Consider the following 21923-nt stretch of genomic DNA (forward strand, 5'->3'; position numbering starts at 1 on the left):
GATATTGTAGGCCTAAATGCCTTCAAGAATTTAATGTAGATTTTTTTTTCAGCTTCTCTTTGCCTTTCATAGTTTTGTGTGGCCATCAACGATGAAAATCAAATATCATTAGATGAAACAAGAATCTGGAGAAATGGGGAAAAGGGGGTGGGGAAAAGAAATTTGATAGGGAGCAACTAAGTTGCAATTAATACCAGTAAACAAAATGACAGCCGGTGAATACTCTTACATGAAGTCCACAAACATGATCACAAAGTGACAATGTGAAACAAAAAGGTTTACATGTCGGAGACGATCAAACATAACCATCATTATTGTGATGACAGCCAACAAATTGATGTTTTATAGCACAAATCAGAGGATTATAGATTCTTCCTCATTAAAAAGGCCCAACAAAGGATGGTCCGTCTCTTCTCTCAACTATATGTTGGCGCCACAAGTAAAACGAGAAAGAAAAGGAAGGAAAACCCCGATCAACGCAAAGCTTTTTTTCTTCTTTTTCTTCCCAGGCAAGAAATATTGATCTCCACTGAAACAAACAATACGAGGAATATACAGCGAGAAGCGCATTATCTCACAGGACAGACAATAGGATGGCGTCCAAACCGAGCCTCGGAGGGATAAAGAAATTGTCGCGGAAGCTGAGTGCCATTGGAGCTGTTGGAACAGTTACTACTGGTAAGAGAAAAGAAAAGTCCATAAATTATTCATCTCTATATATGCCTGCAGCTTCTTCTTAATCTGTATTTTGTTGGCCTGGGAGTGCCTCCGAAACTTTTGTTTTCAACTGTAAGGTTTATCGTGTGACTTCTGGAAGACTAGGGCATCTTCGCATCAGCTTCTCTCATCATCATCACCATTTCTTTCTATCCTTTTTTCTATCTCCTTCTACCTTATCCTCCCTTTCCTTCTCAAACTCGTCCTATCCTTTCTTCCTTCGGTCTCTCACCCTGTGGCTCGCTTGATTGCGTGTGAGACATGGCATGTTTGTATGTGAGAAGAACAATGAAAATCGAAAAGACCTGTGAACTTTGCAAGCCAATCAATACAATGTGAGGAATGCATTTGTTATCTCCATGATTCAAGATGTACCTTAAAGGTACACACATTCACAAAGTGTGTAAGGGCTGGTGTGTTGCCATAAGTGCAGTGAACTTAGAATTATTGATGTGATGTTCTCAAAGAAAAAAAAAACAACATCAGATGTACAATAGATCATTTTCCACCTGTTTCAAACATGCAAATGGAAGATTCAACAGTTTTTTTATTACAACTCTATGAGTGTCTTTAATCTTTGACTTCGAGTTTGTAACACGCCAGTCCATGGCAATGAGCAAAATATAAACATGAAGAAATATAAACAAATCCCTTCTTGGCAATTCAAGAAGTTTTATTATCACAGATCTTAAAGATCATCCAAAATAGAGTACTGTTAACATTAGTGGTAAAAATCTAATGAAAAGTAATACACAAAGATGGAAGATTGCACATGATTTGGTCACAATCCTTTCCAGTAATTTTCAACCAAGGAAAGGGCCTGTGCTTCAAGAAATATATTTTGGCGACAATTCTGAAAGCTTGAACTAATGATTCCATTATGGAAAGTACATGTATACTTGAAATATAAAGACCATAATAAGATTTTTTGATTCATTGGAGTATTTTGTGAGGGTTTCCCCCCCTCCAAAAAACAAACAAACAAACAAACAAACAAACACACACACACAAACAAATAAACCAAGAATACTGAGCAGCAGACATACACAATAGGGGTTACTTACATGTATGAATGAATAAGTGATATTCCATATAACTTAACATTCAGGATTGGCAAGAATCTTATCATCTTATAATTAGAGTGACTTCCATCCCGAAATAGCGTTACTTCATTTACACTACATTGCATTTCCTGGACAGCCCTGCGTGTTGTTATAATTAATGAGTCCTTGTTTGTTTTGACTTCCATCCATTACAGGAGAATGTAATATTTATTTTCAACCATAGTCTGTTTCTTTGTTTTTATAGCATGAATATGTACAACAATACCAGAGTTTAGAGACAATGGCAGCATCATGTATAGGGCCATACTGCTTGCCTTGTGAAACTGGAAACATGTGAAACTCTGGTCATGAACACTATTCACTTATGAAGAAACATCATTTGATACTGTATAGTTAAAGCAATATATATCTTGAAAGAAAGATATTATTCAGTGGGGTGAAGGTTTAAGTGAGAGCTTCTTCAATTTGTCTCCCTTTACAAATTAAATTTGATAAGATCGCAACAAATTTAATTTGTAGAGGGAGACAAATTAAAGAAGCTCATACCTAGATATGTATCTCTTTCTTATCTTTACAAAAATTACTTGTTTAATCAATTTCTAAAACTAAAGTTGACCATATTCCTCTAACTGTTCTCACTGCTCTTACTGCTTTAAGCTTCCACAACAGAAGCACTTCAATACAAAGAACAAGACCATTGAACACAGATGTGGGAAAACACCAGTCTGTTACAAGATTACTTGGTGGATTACGAGCAATCTATATATTTTACTTTCTTTCTTTTTTCTTGGTGGGTTTTCTTCTAAATCGTTGGGGGGGGGGGGGGGGGGGGGTCATCATGTCCAGTGTAGCATCCAGTATATTTAGTCTTTGACTGCAGACCTCTGAAAATTGAACATCTTAAGTCATAATTTCAGAAGGTATACAAGGAATAGAGGGAAATTAAAACTTTGTCAAGCAATATTGATGTGACTCTGTCACTTTGCTGTGTTCGTGTAGACTATCCATCTACCTATCCACAGAAAAGATGCTGGCATAGAACAGGCTACATGTTTTAGAAAATGTACAATTCATGACATAAATTTGCCTTGAGAGCTTTTGGTATATATACACGTAAAGGAGCATTTGTATTTCAGAGAAGAGAATTCATAGCAGAAGGTCCAAAAAACTATTACATGACCAGTTCAGCATTTCTATGAAAGAAAAATCTTGAGTTTACATCATCTTTACACTTCCTTCACAAGACATGAGTGAAAGGAGTTGGGTAAAAGAATGAAAGGTGGCTGAATGGAAAGACTAAGTGTCACTCCCAGATGGTGACTTCTCAAGGGAGGCTCTAAAGACACCATTGGGAGCCCCCTGAAAAGGACCTCTATGGGATTGGTAACAGGACTGAGTGAAAGGTATTCATCCAACCTGGAAACAATAGCAACCTTCCTTTGGTCCATCAAGTGAAGCTAAGCAGGTCTAGGTCCTATTGTCCATCCTAGCTCTCCCCCTCTCTTTCCCTCTTTTTCTTGTCCGCAAGTTCAATAAGCCCAGTGAAGGGATGGGGTACACTCAATGTAGTCCTGTACACTATTCATCAGTAAGACATGACGCTACCTGTTGTCATGCAAATGAGCGGTCTGGCGAAGTCACAGGTTTCAACCAATGGGGTGAAAGGATGCTTGACGGACAAGGATACAAGCGAGGCAGATCCCTTGGTTAGAAGCTTGGTGAAGATGGGGGGAGGAGTTGCATGGGTACCCCCTGCACAGTTTGAGGGGTAATCAATAAGCACTCACAAGGAAAAAAGGGGGTGTTATGGATTGACTGGTCTATCAGTTCTATAAAGGACAGACTTTGGCGGGAGATGCTTTCACTATTTGGATCAACACTCGGGAGGATAAGTCAGCAGTTTTGTAACGCAGAGCTCTAGGTCGGTTTATTGGAGCAAGTGGGCTGGTACATTTCTCACAGGTAGTGTACTGTCTGTAGGCAAAGAACAGGAGTTGTTAACTTGCTGTAACTTCACTGGTTGCCAAAAACTTTCTGTGATTTGTTTTTTTCTTCTTTTTTTTAACTGGTGAAGCATATCTACATTCGATTCTTCTTTTAGTGAATTAGTTCTGTGTCTTGCCCTTCTGTCCATAACCATATTACTTCAATATACATGTATAGGACATGTAGGTTCTGACTAGTAATACCATATCAGTGTTGTATTCATATCTTGTGAAGATACTAATTTCTGTTTCTGTATGGTAGTTTTAGTCAAAGGCCGTAAGTCAAAGTTTATTATTTTTATCCTTCAGGTGACCAATTATGCATATTGTATGGATGTTGTATGGCATGTTTGTAATGCTTCTAACCCCACAGAGTCTATGGTGAAAGTTAATTTATCATCTAGGGCAGCATGAGTTGATAGTGAAGGACAAGTACATCCATGTCTCGGTATTTTGATACTTTCTCTTACAAACAGGTTCTTACCTTTCTACTGCGTTTCTTGTCATGGGAACCTAATGGTTGCAATGACTTTCTCTAGAAGGCTACCCAAGTTAAACAGTTGGCTATAATAGCCAACAGATCACACAAAGTTGGTTTGCTAGTGAGCTTACACAGTTGACAAACATAAGTTTCTCCTACTTTTTTTTTCTTCACCACTAGCCATCAGTTAAAGCCTTCAAACATTGGTCTTAATCAAACAAGGCTAGGTCCTGCTACAGTTTGTCCTCTCCGAGTCCAGTATCCAATTCCATGTCTGGTCAACTCTACCTAGTAGCCTGTGTACATTTCTTACTCGGGCCAACACAATTGACCGCTGCCACAGGTCCCTTTAAGTAAGTACGTATATTTCCTCGTTCACATTTTGTTCTTTCTTGCCAAATATCCTTCATGGAACTTTCTTCTCTTTTTTTTTTGTGAGGGGGAGATATATTCTTGCCTCTGCCTCTCATACACAAGAACATCCCCCCATTCATTGCAGAATCCGTAGGTATCAAAAGGTTTTGGATGTAGGAAAAGATCTAGGCTGCTGTGGTAAGCACTCTGGGTTCGTCATAGAGAGTGGAGAAAGACAATTACGTGGCTGAAGAAAAGGTGGGTTGCGGCTTCAGTTATGTAACAGAGCATGAGAGAGAGAGTGTGTGTGAGTTCATGCCTTCTTCTTTTTCATTCTCGCTAATCCTTCTCCTCGCCTCGACAATGGAAGTGTGCAAGTGGGCATTTACGCTGTGGCAAAAACGAGAGAGAGGAAATTCCGTGCAGGGAAGAGGGTGAGAAAAGAGAGAAATAGCCGCCGTTTCTACCGTGGCATTCACACGTGGTTAGACTACTGGAGCATGGTAGCAGGTACATTGTATCACGACAAGTCTTGGAAGTTATATGGGTAACTATACAGCATGGTAACTACGCCACTATGACTTTGACCTGATTTTCTCACTGCGAAGCTTTCGGAGAACGGCCAGATATCCTTGTAATGTAGGTGGTGATTGAGAAGACATCTTGGTACTTCAAATACTAACCTGCAAATTCTTCAAGTAATATGTCATCTTTGCCCATTTAGCAATGGGGATGAATAATATGTTTGTTTGAGAGATAATCTTTGGGATTAATTTGTAGTCTTGCTTAACTGAGAGCATGCTAGATAATGCATCAGATTATGTTATATTGACTATACTTAATGAATAGGCCCTACCTTATTACAACTTACTTCCTAATCTATTTGTATCAAATAACCTTTCCACAAAATTAGAGAAAATATTGAGTGACTGCAATATTTTCTCTCTCTAGTTTCTAAATGTGTCTTCTTTAATTTACAAAAAAAAAAAAGGAAAAGAAAAAATGGCTAGACCTTTAAGAGTCTACAGCTTTTATAGATACCAGTACTTTACTTTTACTCTACTGCTGGTACACTCTGACTACAAGGTAGGCAAGACTTTTTTTCCACCTGACCAAGGACTTTAACTCAACTTGCAATGGAGTCTAGATCTTCCAAGAGCCACCCTGGGGGAAATGCAGCCGAAGCCACACCGTTCTACACTTCAAGTCGCCAAGACAGATCTGCCAGAAACCATTCCAAATAATATTCCTCAGTGTTCTTTGGTTTTTGTGGAACAGCTCCTGTGAATTTCCAAAGACCATGAGTTGTCCCACAAAGAACACAGATCGCTGTGTGTCATCCCTTTGGTATGCCCAGCAGGTGGAAAGCAGGTGGAACAAGCACCACACCCGTAAACACCTGTTTCTCAGGATCATACCACATACCTCTCTGCTGTTTGCGGTAATTTACATCAAAATGTACCATCATGGACAATTAGTATTGATTGGGTAATTATGTCAAGCATTTTAAACATCATTCATAAAGACATTCTAAACAAATATTATCCCCATGTTTCTACTTTTAATTTATCTTAACACCCTCTATATTAGCAACTAAAACACAAGCAAGGCATTGCTTATGTGATCTCAGTATCAAGTGGTACCAGCATAGTGAAAGATGGAAAGGTAACTGAAACTTGCAGAGATATCGGACAGTGAAAACACTGCTGGTATGGTATTTGAAATAGCACATTCTGGTTTCACATTCTATAATCTTAAAAGGCATTACCTCATAGCCTATGTTCATACACTCAATAATTTCAACACATATTCATTTATTAGGAGGAAATTCATATCTTCATCTGATTTCGATATCATATATCAATCTATAAAAGAATTGCAGGAGGCATTCTTCTTTTAGCAAAAAGTTGCTTATGTTGCATAGTTTTTGTACAGGTATTTGCCATCTTAACTTAGCCCTTTATACTAAGAATAAGCGAGTAACTAATAACCTCACCTGTTGTTTTCTGTATATGTCTATCATGCAAGTCTTACAGCCTTGCTTATCTTTGCAGGTAAAATTCAGTATATTTTGCATAATTAGTAGTCAAAAAATTCTACATGTAACGTCCGCAAAGTCAAAACTCACTCTATAGTAGCATGACTTAATGCTTCCTAAACATGTTCTAAAGAGGTATGGCTGGAAGAAAATTGCATATCTTTAACTATCCTTTTTTTAAACAAAAACCCAATATTTCAATGGCTATGAGATTATGAACATAATACCCATTTGTTTAAAGAAAAACAAAATTAGACCTAAATAAAGAATGTACCTAGAAAATTTTGCATCTAAAAGAACATTGACAAAAGCATGGCTTATTAAATATTTAGATGAAAATAATGTTTTGCATCTGAAGTCAGAGAAAGGTCCATTCATCACAAAAAACTATGGGAAAAAAATCATGAGGTAAGTTCTTTTATGCAAAATTCCTATAGAAGGAAAACACTTTTCTTCTACAACCCTTCTTTTTTATTTCACATAACAGTTAAAAACAAGTTTACATTTTTCCTGGCAAGTGCCAATATTTCTTAAACATGTCTTGCAAATCAGATAATTCAAGTTATGCATATTTTCAAATAAAATTTAGTCAGTCTAATGTTTACAAAACTGTGAAATGCCACTTTCCCAGTACTAGATCTGCAAGATGCACAGTCTATTTTCCTAGTCTCCATTTGAGGGGAATCATGCACCTCTAAGAAAGTACTGTGTGCATTTTCAAATACTAGTAGACAAAATACCGAGTAAGTGTAAAATGAGTGAAAGTTAAACTATTAGGATTCAAACCTATATCATTTTAAAAAAGACATAATTCCTTATTTCTTATGAAGAAAAACCATACAAGATATCATAAATAAAAGTACTAGTTGGACTTTGGCATACTGAGTAAAAAAAACAGAAGAAAAACAGAAACTTTCATATCCAGCTTATTCTAAATTCAAACTCTGAAGCATGACAAAAAAAAAATCTAAGGTAAGGTAAGCATAGTAACTGACAACATGGAAAGGAACTTATTCACTACGTAGACTTTAGTCACCAGATGAGTAGTAAGATAGAAAATTTGGTTGATCTTGAATGAATTGCATACGGTAAAACACAATATTTTCACGGCATGAAATTTTTGCGAATGGGAGCCAACTGCTTTATTAGCAGCATGAAATTCTTGCGAGTTGCCTCTAACATTCAATGCATACAGTGTAGACAAGAACTATAGCGTGTATTTTAATTTCACGAATCTCGGCTCTCGCGAAATTTGCGAAATTAAAATGCACGCGAACATTCCTCCTTTTACAGTAGTTGATGGTCACATCAATTATACGGTATTCTCGTGTACATGTATTAGATGCTGTCCCTAACAATTGGACTTTTCCAAATTGCTAACCACCTTTTCATGAATTACTACTACACCTGATGGATTGATACATTGTCTAAGATCAGATGTAGTGTTTCCCTCTTTTATCATAAAATTAGATTTTAACCCGTTGAGGATGGTTTGATTTTGCTACAACAAGCATTTCCCACAGACGCTTGCGCGAGTATACTCGGGACTCGTCCTCAACGGGTTAAAAAATACTGCTTGGATTAGGCGAGTCTTAGTGAGAGGTTTTACGAATTAATCTGCACTGATTCCCAACAGTTTTTTCCACATTATTATTATTATCATTATGATCTACATGTTAAAAACAATCAAGATGAGAATAAATATTCCCCGAGTACATGATGTAAAGATGTAAAGAAAGATCCCATCCCACATTGCACACACAACTATCCCCAGCATGACAAACCGTTTTGTTTTGCTCAAAATTCCTCCATACTACTGACATTCATTCACAACATTACAAAAGTTATTTCAATTGCTAAGACCTATTTTTCCTAATGTGTAACAGTCTGCCAATTCCCAGATATAACTTCATGATATGCAAAAAAGGGCATAATAATAAATCTGACTGAACATTCTTAACTGCTGATTCAGCATTAGTAATCCTTCTACGGGGAAAAATAAAGAGGTAAAATGTTCCACGTAGTTTTACATTTGATTCACCATGAAACCTGCTAAATGATTATTTCAAGGTTGTCATGTTTTGGGTGGTATTATTCTTTTCTCTCTCTCTCTCTCTCGATGGAAATGGTACACTGGAACCAACTCCCCTTTAATTCCTAACATGGAATAAGTCACATAATGGACTGGTAGAATAAAAACCCCATGGCATCACAAAGTACATCCTTTGGGAATTTGTGACTTAAACATGGCCAAAAAAAAAAGCTCCAGCTGAACTATAAAGTGTCCATCCACATGGGTACCACAGTACTGAAACCATCCCTCCCTTCTAAAGAAACTGAAAACAAGGCTGATAGTACCGGTCAATTTGATAATCAATGGTCAGTCAGTTAATCTCCTCTCCATCTAAAACCTTCAGGATTCGATCCATCACATTGTCCCTACCTGTTTCCAATCATTGAGGAGTGCAGAACAATGTAGGCCATGTAAGCCCCATTCAGACCCTGCAGATAATCCATGAATCCACTTTTAATCCCCCTCTCACCAACACACACTCTCTTCTCTTTTCAATCTCCCCTTCTCTCATTCAAAATTTGCTTAAACAATCTCACACATATTACCAACAATACCTGCATGCTCATGAACAACCCCTATACAGCCTACTGGTGTCTGTCAAAGGTTCTAAATCTATCTACTGTTTATGAAACTGGTAAACAAATTGAGTCAAATTCTCCAGTAAGTCTTAAGAAAGAACATGCCTTGCACTAGTTACAAAATAATGAGATGAACCCCGCTCCAAGCGATGCCATCATTAACACACAGTGGGTCATGTTTGACACTGCAACAATCCTAAATCTACTTCGCTGGAGTGATTATAGCTTCCCCGAGTATGAATGGGACAGGCATATTTGCATAACAAAGGGAGGAATGGTTACCGAGTGGGCTTCCCTTTGGATGAGGCATCTGTGGTAAAGTGAGGGTACTGCTTGGAAGAGGGGGATGTGCGAAAGAGACAGATACTGAAGGTACTCACTGGAAACAAGAACCTCTTTCAAACTGACTGGCTAGTCTGTCTTCTTCAGACTCGACAGATCAAACTACATAATACCGACTGCACTTTGAATCTCCAATGCAGCAATTAAACTTTAACCTGGCTGCAACACTTGTGTAAGAATAGACTTCATGCTGCAATGACTATATAGTTTTATCAGGTCATCTAACATTCCACATGGACAAATGACAAGTGGTTGAAGGTAGTTGCATCATACATCATAAATCTGCACAGATCATGGTACAGGTGGTTTCAAAGAGATATGAGAAGAAAAAAAAAACATTGAAAGATAATGCTGAGTTACCTTTAAATTCTAGCATTGAGAAGTTGTGGTATGATCTATCCATCATTTGAAGAGAATGGGAATGATTAAACTCTACATATTTAATACACTTCTGGTGACTGGCAATATACATCTTCCTACATCTATTTATGTCTATCTTTCCTCCACAGACATCTTCAGCAGCATATCTATCCTTCTAAATATCAATTTCCTACCAATCAGATCTTCTGGTATCCAACTCAATCTTCTTATCTTCCTTCTTAACTTTCTAGCCATCTATATCTTACTAAATTACCTCATTCAGTAACACTTTTCAGACCTTTGACTAGGATCAAATGCTTTACATCAGAATGAGAAACACATGAGCAACATGGTAATGACAAATATAATTTCCTCTCTTTTAAAATGATTTGATCTGGAAAAAAAAAGATGTATCTTTTTTTACATCAGTGACATCAATATCATCACACTGTAGCAAAGTGGCCTATGGCAGTTTAACTAATCCGAGATACAAATGTGTTTGCAGCGACGTTTTGCTGACATGTTTGAGACGGGACGCCAAAGAGGGTGCCAAAAGCGGCTTTCTATTTTCGAACCTCTGTGAATGAAGTCGATGGCTCCCCAATCAATGAGCAACAATGTCTTCATTGATGAAGAAGTCCTGAGTCAGCTGGTCCAGTTCCCAGCGTAGGATTTTCTTCTCCCACACACCCCTTGCCCCGCATCCATTACTCTTTCTATCACCCCATCCCCCCCTCCCCCACACACACACACATCTGACCATTGTGGGAAATATCGACAATTTCGAGTTTTTTCTTTTCTGTCTTCAGCAACTGAGGGTTTTGTCTTTTCTTTCTACAACAGGTCCCTTACAACTTGACATATTGTATGTATGGGAAGAATGACACATGTCATTCAATGTGTAGTACATCTTTAACATAGGCATGTTTGATAGCCAAACACACACCTTTACTTTGAATATCTCTGTCTCAACAATATTCATTTTGATTTCATGATTTTAATTCTGCTGCCTTGTCCCCCTCCTTTTTTTATTTTCTACAGAATCTACAAATTCCTATCTAAAGACTTACACTTTTTAAAGTAGAAGTAAGTAACAAATAATTAGGCCCTAAGTAACAAATTAGGTAACAAATAATTAGCAAACACAAGCTATGTAAAATAAAGAAAAAATGTAGATAAATCAATAGAGTCTCATATCCGTGAGCTAACAAGCTTAGCAGATATGTCATGCATGGAATTTTCCTCTTTCGTTGATACTTTTACCACTACTTTAGTGCGTGCACACACACACACACACACACACACATACACACAAAGACTCATACCTGCTAAGATATTCTGTAAGTTTTTAGTGTCTACACGATGCAATGTCAAGCAATGTATATTTTGTTCTTTATAAAAATTAATGAACATTTTGGTGTCTGTATGTAGTAGAGCTCACAACAATGTGTTGCAGCCTCTGTCCAATTAAATTGAAGGTTTTCATTCCAGTGCTTTCTATTTAGACATCACTTATGAATTTTCATCTCATGATATAAGGAACACACAGCATTTAGTAATCTTTATGCTGTAGGCCTACATTACAATTTCATGATATAGACTATGAAACATATCTTAACACAAGAAAATACAAATCCAGGGCAAAAGAGCATAAACGATTCCATGATATTAGATAGCTAGTGTCAGATACCAACAAATTGGTATTTTCTGTCACTACATGTGCAAATTTGGCTAGCATAATTTACAGTCGATGTGCAAACTAACACAGCAGACTTTCCTTATACAGTTTGTCATGGAGTTGCAATATATTGTCATCAGAACAGATCATAAAGTTGCAATGAAGTCACAGGGCTGTCATTTGGAAGAAAATTCTTCATATATTTTTCCTCACCTGTTGAGAAAGATCATCTTCTATTTTGCTGTTGTTGCTGTTCTTTATCCGACCACTACAAATACAACCAGGACCAGGGGTAGTCTGCTTAATAATTCATGGGAACGGCAGTCGACCATACCCTAATGCGGCCCGACCAGAAAGTGGACACCAAAACCAATCAATACGATTACTCCCTGGATTAGGACTTAGTTAACAAAAACAGAAACAAAGAGTGAGAAAGAGAGAGAGAGAGGGGGAGAGAGAGAATGAGAGAAATACACCCTGGGAAAATTTTAGTTTGGCAAACAGATGTTAACTTTCCCTAGCACAGCCCGGGTTGCTTACTTTCAAACTTATCTTGAAGTGATACAGTTCTTGTTATATTGATTGTTCATCTAACATGCCAGCTCTGAGAGTTGAGAAAGTCAAATGAAGAACAGATAGGACACCAGGTAATATTGGCTCATTGCCACAAAGTAAAAAAAAAAAAGAAAAGAAAAGAAAAGAAAGAAAGGTGTATGCCCTGTCTTTGACCCCTCGCTACAATGTGATATCTACCATCGAAAGCATATTTGGCATAAATATTTACCACGAGTCAATTGTAAATTGTAATTCATCAAATTGTAAAAACAAATTATAATATTATTATCATCAACAATTTATTAAGGTTAATCAAATAACAACAGAGGAAATCATTGAAAGATGTAATAACACAACAGAAATAAGAGAATCATAACATTAATACGTTGCCCAGCTCAAGACATATAAATGAACAAGCAGAGTAACTGAGAATTGGTATTAGTGATGGAAAACAGAGGCTAAAAACACTATCAGGATCTTCATATCAATATAAACATAATAGTTTACTGATATCAATATCGAACCAAGGATGCCAACTTTTGTAAACAGCACTACTGTATTCTGAGGCCTGAACGGGTATATGTTTGTTAGGAAAATGGCATTTTTGCCTTTTCTGCAATAGACATGTGTAAATTACAATTTTGGGGAAAAAAATGGAAAAACCGTAGTTTTAATAAAACCTGCAGTATCTTTGGCAAAAAACAGTACAAAACACTGCAAGACAGTAAAAGTTGGTATCTCTGTTCATCCATAATATGATGCCACGGATAGATGGTAAAAATGGATGGAAAATGCAAAGGGACAGAGGGGAAAAAATAGATAAAATGGAGAGAGTGAAAGAAAGAGAAAGAAATGAAAGAAGAGATGGAAGGAGAGACAAAAAAGCAATAAAAAAATAATCTACCCTGTAAACTTGTTTTAGGTTGATGCTCATTTCATGCCACATTCATTCATCCATCATGTCACTGGACTTGTTAAAGAAACTGCTCTTCAGACAAGGTGCTAATCAATAACATGTCAAAAGGGACCACATGAAGAGGAAAACATTCTACCACTACACTCACGACCCCCCATTGACTTTTAATAGTATGAGACTCATGTCAGAGATTGAGCAGTGTGAATGGTTTCAAAAAGCAACAAGACAACAGTGATAGAAATAATTGTAAACTTATGCAAAGCACTCTGAGAGTGCAGACCTCCGCCAAGCAGCTCATTTCCACCACTTATCTTGTTCTTCCATAGATATCAGTGATTTCTACCTATCTTACCATCACTCAATTACCCAATATAGAAACCTTTTGTTACGTCATCAACTTCCAGCTGCGCAGCGTACCTCATCCTAGCAAAAACTAGAGCACACAATTTAGTGCGCGTATGCAAACCTCAAAAAATGCACAGCTTGAACTCCCCGAGTTCATTGACCCGCTACCTGTCAAAATATCAAAAATCCTTCATAAAATCCATACAAATCCCCAGATCACTACCATCTGTTCCTTGTGTCATTCTCAACCTTTCCTGTAAGTTTCATCAAAATCCATTCACAATTTTTTGAGTTATTTTGCACAAAGACAAACAAACAAACCAACGCCAATGAAAACATAACCTCCTCCCTTGGCCAAGGTAAAAATGAAGAGGGTTGATGCTGGGTCTAAGAGTAATCCATAAGATGACGACAAAGATACACAATAATGGATAGTAAAAATGGTTGGAAATGACAAAGGAAAGAAAGAAATTAAAAACAACTGAAAGTAAATGAGACAGAGGGAGAGTGAGATCAAAAGCTATAAGAAGGATAACTACACTGCAAACCTGGTTACAATTGATGCCTTTTCTTCTTCTTCTTCTTCTTCTTCTTCTTCTTCTTCTTCTTCTTCTTCTTCTTCTTCTTCTTCTTTTTTTTCTTTTGCTACAATCACTCTTCCATCACATTACCTGACTTGTTGAAGAAACAGCTGGAGGCTGAAAGAGCATATGAAATAACTTAGACCTACTGATCTTGCAAATTATGCAAGTTGCCAAAACGAGAGCAGTACGAGATTCCATGAATGCCAGCATGTGATTTCATTCTGCAATAAAGTGAAAATTGTCCTTCTTCCTTGCATTGCCCTTGCTAGGACCATATTGCATGAGTCAATTAGACTGGTGATATCTATTTTGCGAGACCCTGGCTAAATATGATTTCTGACTTATTATTTTTGCCTTTTGGTGTGTTTATTTTTTTAACACACACAAGCAAAGTACTTAAAAACAGTACCATATTTTAATGTGCTATAAAGAAATACAAATAATGCAGACATGCCTGAAAGTACATTAGGCCTAATTTTCAACAAATATATTTCAAAAAAACTATATATATATATATATATACATATAACATATATTGAGTGAGTAGTCCACATGTTGGTGCAATAATATCAAAATAGTACAGAAACCAAGTTCATATCAAAACCAATATCTGCCAAAAGAAAATAAAGGTGAATCTTTGTGACATTTCTGTTCAGGTTCTGACATCTACTTCTCGATCCAACATTCTAGCTTTATGCTACAATTTCCATTATGACTTTTCTGATAGTCCAGATTTGGAGTTGACATCAATCAGAACTCACAACGTTCCAGAAGACAGGATTGAAGATGATGACAGCCATGCTGTAGTATAGGTTGGGATCAGACCAGATGATTCTGGGCTTGTGGCATGTCCACCAGAAAAGATCCCAATTCATCTAGAAAATCATAAAAAGAAAGAAGGAAAGAAAGGGGGGGGGGAGAAAGAAACACATGCATGTTATACTGTCTGTAGAAATCACCATAATATGGTTTCTTCAGTTTGCCAAATCGAATGAGTCCATACTGTTGGATACTTGAAAGTCGGGAGCTATTCGCGAATTTAACAACACGCGAAAATATTACCTTCCAAAATGAATCCCTTGCCTTGATGATACAAAAATTTCAGTACTAGTAGTATACCATGTCATGGCTTACCGAACAGACCATATACTGTACTGGCTAAGCTTGTTTACGTTAATATAGCACGTCCACGTCTACTTACAAATACTGTAGAGAGCCAATCCATTATCGCAAGGGGACCACTCGTCAGAAATCTAGCGCGATAGGCTTAACCACTTCAAAAATGTTGAATTCTAACTAACTAGTTAGCAGAGTTTGGTAAGTTTTTTTTTTCATGCAGTGTATAACTAGTATCATTCTTATTTGCTAGTAAGTTGAAAATTCACACTTTCTTTGCCACTTCATATTTTCTCTGGTCCCCCCAATCGCGAATTTAACCACTCGCGAAAATGTGTGACAGCGGCAATTCGCGAAAATTTATGTACGCGAAAATTATAGCGTATACAGTAACTTACAATACATATAATGAAAGTCTTGTTTGTTTGTTTGCTCTTTTTTTTTTTTGTAACAAGACTATTTCACCATTAATGACATCTTACTGGTTAACGTTTAGAGGAGGACTATTGTTCATTCAGCAAGTGTGCTGTGTGCCATGCACATGCAACAGCCCACTGAGCAAAAATGTAAGGTTATAGTCACAAGAGGGCAGTCTTACAAATCAGTGAACCTGCAGCAACTACTTGAATCCCACAAATGATCTTCTTGCAAGTGAGGAAAGCTTGCAATCTGTTGGTGGTTGGGGGAGGGGGGAGGGGGGGGGGGGGGGCAGGGTAAGCTATGCAAAACATTTGTGGACATTTCTTCTTCCTTTATATTTGTTTTTCTGTTTTTCAAAAATGTGGGCTATTTCCAGCATGCATGACATGTTGTATGAGTGGAAATCACTGATCTCTATGGAAGAACAAGATCAGTGGTGGAAAAAAAAAAACCTGCTTGGTGGAGGTCTGCGTTCTCAGAGTGCTTTTCTAGTCTGTTTGTTTGTTTGTTTGTTTGGCTATCTATACAGGACATACATGTAGTATGTTGTATTAGCCCATTGAGGATGTCTGTTTCATAGACACCTGTTCTTTTGATATGATATGATGGTTTGAGTCACGATATTTCATTGCCTGTTTTTCAAATTAGTTTGTTTGAAATGTTATGATGTATTATGTGTTTTGATGAATGTATGTTTGATGTAGGATGATAGATATCCCAGTGGGGGGAAAAATGAAAAATAAACAAAAAATTGAAGATGAGCTGATTTTGCTATAACATGCATTTCCTATAGACACCTACACGAGTATGCTCGGGACTAGTCTTCAACAGGTTAAAGGGATGGTTTAGTATTAGTGGAGATGGGGATTGAGCTTTAAACTTTTTGCGAGATACCAAGAAACCCTTTATGAAATAGTACAAAGCATACCATTTGAAGAATAATTCAAAGTTTATTTGATGAAAATTGGTTTCGGAATCGCTAAGACATCCAAAAACAAAGTAAAACAAAGCAATATCGTAATAAAAGGTGGGTCCCACCTTTTATTAGGATTGCTCTGTTTTGGATATTTCCGCCATTTCACAACCAATTTTCACCAAATGAAATTTGAATTCCTCTTAAAATTTCATGCTCTTTTATATTTCATAAGAGGTTTCTCATTATCTCACACACACAAAAAATGTTAGAAACCTAAAGTTTGGTCTCAACCAAACTATACAATCCCTTTAACATGTTTGTGTATCACATTGTATTTAAATGAGGAACCATACAAACATCTCTGTGTTTTAGCTACCACATCAGACCTTATATCTAAAGTCCCCAAACTTAAATAGTCCTTGAGCATATTTATCAATGACACACATGGATATCACTTGACCATAATGCCTACTTATCTCTTTTTGAGTCAGGCACTTTGGGCAGTAGTTGGGGGCCTAAGGGCTCAAAATGGGTTGTTTGGTTCAGATTCTTCCAAAAGCACCAAGTTTGGGTCATAGGTCCCTTTTACCATACTCTTTCGATTTTTGATGGGCGCTAAGACTAAAAACCCTTGGGGCCGCCATATTGGTGAAATCCAATATGGCCGCCATCCGGGTTAAAGGTCAACTGCAGTTACAAATTGAAAAGGTTGATTAATGTTATGAATCCCATGTGGATGATTTTACGGGGTTAGAGAATGTGATTCTAAATATGTGACCCGCTACAACAAAATGATCCTAAAGTCGGGTGAGGTCGATTATTTGAAAATTGCATGACAAAATTCCCTAATCTTTCTGCTTTAAATTGATATATAACACATCTTATGAAAATAATCGGCTGCAGAGATATCGATGTTTAAAAGAGAGCATGTCGAGACGTATGGGAAATCACTGTTTCGAGAAAAGCGCCCTAAAAGTTTTCCTTGCGACGCAATCGCGATCAAGTGTCACGCTAGTCAATTTTCACCTCCGGACAATAGAAGGTAAACCCTAGCAACCCCTGAAATGCTCATTCAAGCACAGCATCGGCGGTCTCCTCACCGACCAATCAGTGACCAGGATGCCAGGAGAAGCGGCTGGGCATAGCGCACTCCGCCCGCACGCACCAGTCGACTTGGCAGTGTGCGAGCTTCACGCTTCGGTTAGCAGCAAGCAGCAAACTGACCAATGAGATCACTCCGGTCGTTGTTAGGGGCGGAGCCTATCTGTGGCGCTCAATCCAAATTTTCGAACCGGTTTCTGCTTGGTTGAAACGCCAAAAACATGGCCCAGAAAAACGCTATTTTTTGGTCTTTCCTTTCATCATTTTGCTTCAAAATTTCGACAGATGATAGAAGACATGTCAGACTCCAATAATAAGTCAAAATCAGAAAATCGTAAGTTTTGACCAATTATGATACTCTGACTTCAAACTCGATTTTCACGGCTTCGACCGTGCGCGACTTTAGGACCTTTTTGTTGTAGCGGGTCACATATCATTTCTGCAATTCAATGTCACTATCACCTCTCAAGGTCACTTTCAAGGTCAAATAAGGGTTAAATCAGGCATTTTGCGCATTTTTCGAAATGGCGTCTGTCAACATTCAACTGCAATTCACTGGTACCCCTATTTTGTCCCATTTGTCATCTCTTCCATACTGCTTCAATGGTCAATTAGGGCCAAGAGCTGTTTAATCCCCCTACATGTCAATAATGATTATGACAAATAAATGACAAAATTATATTGAAGATATTATATATTTATATATTTATTTATTTGACATCTTTGAGCACAGAAAAAGGGCTTCCATCGGTTTCGTTTTCTTTTCTCATTTTCTTTGCTCAAAGTTTTCACCATTTATCAAATTGTTTCTGGTCAGTTTATCCTTTCTTTGTTCTTATACATATGAAGAGTTTGTTCGCAAAAACCGATAAGTCCATTTTTTAAGATTTGGAGTTACGGTCTCTGTCATAAAGTACAAAATAATACCTTTTAAATGATACATTGGTCACTACGAAAGGGACATTTTTGAAGTTATGGTCAAAAGAAGCAACACTTTTCTTGTTATTCTCTTTATTTTTCTCGACCTTTAATCACAAATATCTCCATTTGGCAAATATGGACTTATCGGTTTTTGCGAACAAACTCTTCATATATACATGTTTAAATATGGCTGCCATCCTATTCCAGGGTGCCGAATCAGGGTGCAATGGCAAAGAGGGTAATAAACAAGCCTAATCTTCTTTTGTCTTCGTTTTTCCTTCTTACAAGATAGCTGGATAGTCCATATGCAACTAGCTGGTCAGTTGTATGGGGTGGACCACTTTACCGGTTTATGCACCTAAAGTAGTCAAATTGCCACTTAGCCTCATTACCAGTTGGTCTCCTTCCAGATGGGCTTTGCCCATTTCATCTAATACCCACAGTTTACGTACCAAATGGGAATTATAACAGGAGACAAACTTTACAATTAGACCATATGGTCATTAGACGAAACAATAATTAGCCAAATTGGGCATTAGACCAAGTGAGAAGTAGACCAAACGGACATTATATGAAATTGATAGTAGACCAAATGGCCCGAATTCACGAAGGTGGTACAATCTTTATCCATGGTTTAAATCGAGGGACAAAGATCTTAATTTTGTATGGGGCGCCAAGTGTCACGATGGCCTATTTTAAAAAATCGGTAATTTCATCGACGAAATGTTCATTTCATTACAAAATATTGTCATTTTGTCACAAAATTATCATTTCGTTGACAAAAAGACTGATTTCGTAATGAAATAGGCCATGCGACTCTTGGCGCCCCATACCAAACTACAGTCTTTTATCCATGGCTTAAACCATGGACAAAAATTGTACCAGCTTCATGAAATCAGGTATAATATGAGTTTAAGCATAGTGGTGTGAGACAAACTGTGAAGTAGACCATCTGATATTAGACAAAGTGGCAATAAACCTTTCCAGGGCATGGAGTCTTGTACCGTAATCCAGTCCCTAGAGAGATAGTACCGGTTTAGTTGCCTGTTACTGGACTTTCTCAAGAGACTTCAGGTCAGATACCTTGGGAAGCAGATGATACATTTGCATATTATCATATATACAGTGTATTCCAGGATAGGTCTCACCAGTCTTGTAGTGGTACGTCCTCTTGAGAGTACATGTACCTTTCCTTTGGTACAGGAATGCATGTCTGATCATAGAAAGAACAAAGTTTGCTTTCATGACTACGCTAGCCTTAAAGTAGTGGAATTTCAATTGTGAGTCTCTGAACTGTTAAAACTGAAATATCCAGTAGCGTTCAGGTGGCGATGAATGTGAATTTGCACAGTATTCTTATTTGGCGATATCACCTTACCCAGTGGCAGATCTACAGGGGGGCGCACCGTTGCGTGCCCCTCTTTATAAACAAAATAAATAAAAAGAAAAATGCAAGGACGCTTGCACCCCCCCTTTAATTTTGTAAAGGCGCCTCCCCTTTATGGAATTAATGGATCCGCCTCTAATACTGATGTCTGATCTACCAACATCTTTACTCTATGACATACAATCAGTGTTGACCCTAAGAAATTGCTTCCAAAATATAAATGTAAAAAACAAAGTTTTGAGACAATTTCCAAGAAAATGAAGCCCCCCAAAAGTTACTAAGTACTACGTGTGTACATTAAAGTTAATAGAGACATAAGATTTAAAGTTATCTGTAGATTGACTACTATTATCAGAATGGTGGTAAATAGAGTTTTACTATGTCCATAATGTGAACTACTTTACTTTAAAGTACAATAGCCGAACAGAGCACTGTATACACCATACATTTTGTAAGACTGATTTTCACGAATCAGAACTTCAAGACAGTTTCACGAGTGGTTGAATTCACTATCATGGAGTACAGTACTGAACGAAGAAATGTATTTGTTCATATCACATTTGCGTCGGAATCAGCGAGAAGGTCAATATATTGGATGAGCGTTCGTTTTATCACGATCAATGGAAATTACCTTTGCTTGAAAAGACTTTTGCCTGCTGGCGCTCTGCAGGCTTCTTCAGATCGAGCGAGGTCAATATATTATTTTTTTAATTAGTCAATATTTTTGCGTGTTTTTCAATTCGTGAATAACAGCCGGCTCGCAAAATTTGTGAAAATAGAAACCTCGCAAAAATTTTGGCATATAGGCCTATAGTACTATCTAGATAGTCTAGACATTGCATTATGATGATCGCTATTTCTACAAGTTCAGTTAAAAAAGACATAGAGACATATAAAAATACAATCATGGTGGAGGAAATCAGCAGTAGGCCATCGTCCTTTTGAGGCTGATCCCATGAACAAATATACAATACTAATAATATATATATATTTTTTTTTTGTTACCAGGTAGGCCTAGGTAGCTAATTTTGTAATTATCAATAGCTACCTACTCAGGTAGCAGCAACAGTATGTCTGTCTGTCTGTTCCACAAATATGTTTTAGGTGGTCACTGGAAGTGGAATCAAGATAATTTAGCAATTCCTCACAGATTCTAGTCTGCTTTTAATATGCTACATCCAAGACTGGGGTGGGTAAATTACTTTAAATTCTATCATGGTCAGGGCCGGCAGAGCATTTTCAAAAGTGGGGGGCCCACTTCCGGTTTTCTTCAGCTGACAAGCGAAAAAAAAAAAAAAAAAATGGTCTTCCAGCCCATCTCTCTGCTTGCACTTCTGAGAGCGCAAAAATCTGCAAAAACATAATTACCTTACCGTGCTCACACTTCAAGATCTCTATCTATTTCTTTGTATTCCTTTGTATGGTGCACAAAAAGTTGGGGGGGGGGCCTAACCCCTCCCACCCCTCCTCCCCCCATGATTGTACGGTCTAACCCTGGCTGGAGTGATGCTTACTAACCATGCAGTGGTAGCCACATTTGGGCCATGCAGTGCTGTTAGACTTTAGGTATGGTTTAAGTTACTCTAAGTTAATTTTTTATATTGTGATCGGCCCAAATGCAATTCAGGCATTTTTGGTTTACAATCAGTGGAGCACGACCTGGAGTTGATAAATAGGTCTAAAGACATTAAGTAAAGACTACACTTCTACAGCATGCATTACATCCTAAGAATTATCAATTAGACATAAATATGCAGAGACTCCAACCCTATGCACCTTCTGATCGGGAGATTCTCCCGCCTGAAACCCCAGCAAATGGGAGACTCCAACTTGATGTGCGCGAAGCGCACATCACGAGCACGAAATTCCTTGCGGTCTAAGGTCGAATCTAGATGCTCTCTCATGCTATCTAAGGCTTATTTCTAACATACAATGAAATTAAGTAAGAAATCATTTCAAGCAGGAGAAATTAAATCTCAAGCGGGAAAACG

At 37.6% G+C, this 21923-nt stretch overlaps 1 protein-coding gene across 1 annotated transcript in view; it reads right to left on the bottom strand.

Moving 5' to 3' along the window:
* The window catches only part of LOC139722816 (phosphatidylethanolamine N-methyltransferase-like), a 31773-nt gene extending 16827 nt beyond the window's left edge, over window positions 1–14946 (bottom strand). The window contains exon 1 of the mRNA XM_071634110.1: window positions 14833–14946. Within this exon, the coding sequence (XP_071490211.1) occupies window positions 14833–14946 (114 nt within the window). The remainder of the gene's footprint in view (window positions 1–14832) is intronic.
* Window positions 14947–21923: the final 6977 nt, after the last annotated feature.

Source organism: Diadema antillarum, unplaced genomic scaffold (genome assembly GCF_040938485.1).
Source record: "Diadema antillarum isolate AM-2024a unplaced genomic scaffold, OU_Dant_1.0 scf00000172, whole genome shotgun sequence".
Taxonomy (NCBI): Eukaryota; Metazoa; Echinodermata; class Echinoidea; order Diadematoida; family Diadematidae; genus Diadema; species Diadema antillarum.